This window comes from Antechinus flavipes, chromosome 6 (assembly GCF_016432865.1).
Source record: "Antechinus flavipes isolate AdamAnt ecotype Samford, QLD, Australia chromosome 6, AdamAnt_v2, whole genome shotgun sequence".
Classification (NCBI taxonomy): Eukaryota; Metazoa; Chordata; class Mammalia; order Dasyuromorphia; family Dasyuridae; genus Antechinus; species Antechinus flavipes.
The window spans coordinates 104,155,301-104,159,276 of NC_067403.1; the positions used below are offsets into that span (position 1 = coordinate 104,155,301).

At 39.7% G+C, this 3,976-nt stretch overlaps 1 protein-coding gene across 1 annotated transcript; it reads left to right on the plus strand.

Annotated features, from left to right (window-relative positions):
• The first annotated feature begins 3,351 nt into the window (after window positions 1-3,351).
• On the plus strand, window positions 3,352-3,648 carry LOC127541425 (essential MCU regulator, mitochondrial-like). Its single transcript, XM_051966696.1, has one exon. It carries the CDS (start codon window positions 3,352-3,354, stop codon window positions 3,646-3,648), a length of 297 nt encoding a protein of 98 aa, XP_051822656.1.
• Window positions 3,649-3,976: the final 328 nt, after the last annotated feature.

Below are 3,976 nucleotides of genomic sequence, written 5' to 3' on the forward strand. Positions count from 1 at the left end.
TTGGTCTCAGGTTCAAAGAAAGGGAGATTTCCAAAATCACTTATTGCTCTTGTATAACAACTGGGTTAGTGGTAGCTGCTTGTTTACACTGAAATGGAGGCTTATTCTAAATAGCATTACTGATGTTAAAAAAGGAAAAATGCAGTGACCTATATCTTTGCCACAGTACTTCTCAGGCTTGCTGTCTTTCCTTAAGAGCTACCTTCCTCTCACCTGGCTGACTTCCCATTACTTGCCAACCAATATTAGCGTACAGATTTTTGTCAGGGATAAGAGGACAAAAGTCTTTTCCAGATAATTAATCAGAGTATGTAGTGACAGCAGAGGCAATTCACTGGTTTAATATCCCAGTCATCCCATTGAGGTATGGGAGAAGAGTTCAAGGAGTAGAGGAGGGAGAAGAGATAGAAGAGGATGTGGAGAAAAAGCAGAAGGAAAAGGTGGAGGAAGGGGAAGAAATGAAAAAGGGGGAAGAAAAGAGAAGGAAGAGGAAGAGCTAACCTGATTCATATAGTTTCTTAGTCTACTCACTTATATTTCTGATGAAGACAGCATCTTTAGTGAAGGAGGCAGTTTGAAGACTCACATCCTATTCTGTTTATAAAAAGCACTTTGCCAAGTTGAACATTTATCCATTTTTCATGCATTTCCACTATTTAGTTGTTGGAATGCCACGTTGGGCACCAAAATGTTGGAGTTCAAATGTTGGGATCTTGTTCCCAAAACGCAGCCAGGTGATAAAAGTTCAGATCTTTTATTATCTCCAATATAGCCCGGTTAGCTTAGAGGTCTATCTCTCTGCTTGGTTCCAAGAGCTCCCTCCGAATGTCACCAAATCCAAAGGTTTTGTCCTTCAGCCTCTGCCTCTGCTTTCTTCAGCCTCCAGCCAGCTCCACTCTTCATGTCATTCCGGTGAAATCTCTCAAAGTGCTCTCTGTCTGCACCAGAGTGCTCCTCTCCAGTCCAGCTGAACTCTCTTCTGCGACCAGCCAGCCAAGTGGAAAATATATTCTCCCTTGCCTCGGAGAGAGGGCTTCTGGCGTAATTCCGCTGAAATCTGACCGAGAGCCTCTGTCTGTTTCTTTTATACAAGAGGGATGAATTGTGGGATACGAGAGAGAGGGATTATGGGTTTTCTCCCATAGTGCTCTCTGGCCCTAAGAGCTTTAAGGGAGGTGTGAATTCCCAAAGTTAGAAAGTGTACTTTGTGAAGCTGGCATACTTGTGAACTCCTATGAGTAAAGGTGTAAACACAAGCCTTGTATTAATTAGTTCTACTTAGTACCTTGTTTCAGGTTCTGCCCAAAACATCTTCTTGTAAGATTAGATCAACTCTAATTAGTTAGCAGTTTGTAAAGATTCCAACATTTAGTACCAATTAATTCACCAGGCTTATTTGCAGAACTGGTATAATTTGAATATTAAAGACAGGCTCTAACCCATTAGGGATCATTCTAGGATAGTGTGTCAAAACCATGATGCAGGGCAATTAAAACATTCTTCTGGAACTCAAGCTTTCAAGCTTGTATCTAAATGAACTAAACTATTTCTTCTAAAGTATGCCATTGATTAGACATGCTTTGGGTTTACATGATATAAGAAGTCAGGAATGTTTTCCAATATTCTTCAAGATGACCTTTGATTTCCTTGTTGCATTTCTTTTCAGAGTGAGAGAAAGTGTATCCTATTGTCTATCTGGGTCATTAAGTAACCAGGTCAAATTCTTTTCTATTACAACCTCAGTCAAGATAGTTTGACTCTGCTTTTGTTCAAATGATTGCTTTCTTTTTTCACTTGCTCAACCTTGTTTTCTAGCCACTGGTGTTCTTTGTTTCTATTGTGGTTTAATTTTAAATATTAATAATGATGGAAATAATGAGAGAATATAATAATGGAGGTAGCAACATGGTATGGTAGAAAGAGCACTGTTCTAGGAATGAGGACACCAGAGGTTTTGACTTTGGCCAAGTCACATTAGTATTCTGGCCTGTAGTCTTCTATCTGTAAAGCCAAGACAAGACTTCAGATTTCATATTCTTTAATTCAAAATTCCATCTGCTTCCCTATAGTATCAATAGTTTTGAAAACTGTCATCCTAAGAACATTAGCTATTGGTAAGGAATACATGTCACTTTAGAGATTAGCTTAAGGAGGTGGAGGTGAAAGGTAATGAAAGTGTTAAGATTATCTATATAATCCTACCAGATTCTGAAAAGGTAAATAAAATACCTGGAAAATACCTGAATATAACTATTATTCCTGTCCCTCCTCTCCCCCCTTTCTCTGAGGTAAAAAAAATCCATTTTTTAACCTATCCTCCTGTGACATTATTTCAAGGCTCTTTATTTTCCTGGTTCCCTTACTCTGTACTCTGTCAGGCTTATCAAACATTCTATTTAAAATGTGGCAACAAAAACTTAACATAAAATACGATTGTAAGAAGGAAGAGTATAAGACATTCCTTTTTTCTTTGAAAATGCTTAGATCCTAGTGAAACCTAAGAACTCATTTACACCACATTACTAATTCACATTTAATTTGTAGTCCACTAAAACCCTCTGTTCGTTTAGGAACAAAATTCTGTGTAGTTACGACATTTCATCTTTAATTTGGGAAGCTGATTTTTCAATACAAGTGAAAATCTTAGATTTAACCTTACTGAATTTCAACCTATTCAGATTCAACTGCTATCAAAGCTGCTATTTATCTATTTATTTATGCTATTTATCTAGTTTATGCTATTTATCTAGCTAGAGGGATCCATTTCTGTCTATCAATCTACCTATATCTATCAACTTAATCTATATATTTCACATCTATGTCTATTTATTTATCCATCCATCTACCTATTTTTCCTCCTGAATGTCATATACCTTTCCTTCTTTTCCCTCTCAATTTGGTTTAAATTTGGTAATCCTACAGTGTTTTATCAGTCATTAATTTAAGAAAAAAAAAAAAAGGTTGAATAGAATGGCTAAGTACATTGAACTCCTCCCGCCAAGCAAGCCCCGAGCCTGTTGTCCTGTAGGTCACTTCCATATTTTTAATTAGAAAAGTATAAGATGTTTATTAATATTTTGCTAAAATATAAGAAAACATATGGCATGCTTTAGAAGAAATAGTTTAGTTCATTTAGATACATGATTCCCTTAATCTATAAATTTAGTAACAGTATCAAAAGGTTAATTAATTTATTTTGGTTTGCTGACGAAACCAAGCAAGATCTTCGAATTAATTTAAGAAGCCTGGTTTGGCGCGCATGCAAGGTCCGTAATTCGGGCCCGAGATTATCGCGAGAATTGAGGACGCGTCTTCCTCCGTGAATAAAGTCTGTTCTGTGAAAGGACGAAGATGGTGCCGGTTCGCTGGCTGGCTTTTGCGCTTGCGCGCAACTGGCCTGGGCAGAATATGATGAAGACCTGGGGCCGTCCTGACCCAAAGCAGCTCCCTTTTCCCTCCAGCGCCTACAAACCCAGCGGAGCCATCAAGCCCCCTCCAGTCATTATGCCCTTCGGAGTGTTGCGGGTACTGAGTGTTATGATTACCTTTTTCTGTTTTGGGACGTACATAAGCAAGACTTTCGTCAGCTTCCTCGAGGAGAAGTCTTTCTTTTCCCTAGATTTTGATGATGATGATGATGATTTTTAGGATGCTTTGGGAGGCTGCAAAGACAGAAGGGTCCCCCCTTCCCCGGTGCCTAGGCCTGGCCGCCGCCCTCCATGGGCACGGGCGGAGGACAGAGTCTCGTTCCCCATTGCCTCAGAAGAACCCAAGCTCGTTCCTTGCTCCGCTGCCCACTTCTGGAGAAACCGGAAACCTAAAACTAAATATAAACATCATATGTGGCCGACGCAGTGGCAGGATTCGCTTGGCGTTTGTGTGGCCAGGGCTTCCTTTGGGAAGTCCTGCTGAAATGAGGTTTAGACTGGGGCAGCCCTTGAGGACTTTAAATGAGGCGATTCCCCCTGAAAGGGGC

Bases quoted from the DNA above. Each gene is read 5' to 3' on its own strand.
- LOC127541425 (XM_051966696.1), top strand. From the start codon at position 3,352: ATGGTGCCGGTTCGCTGGCTGGCTTTTGCGCTTGCGCGCAACTGGCCT.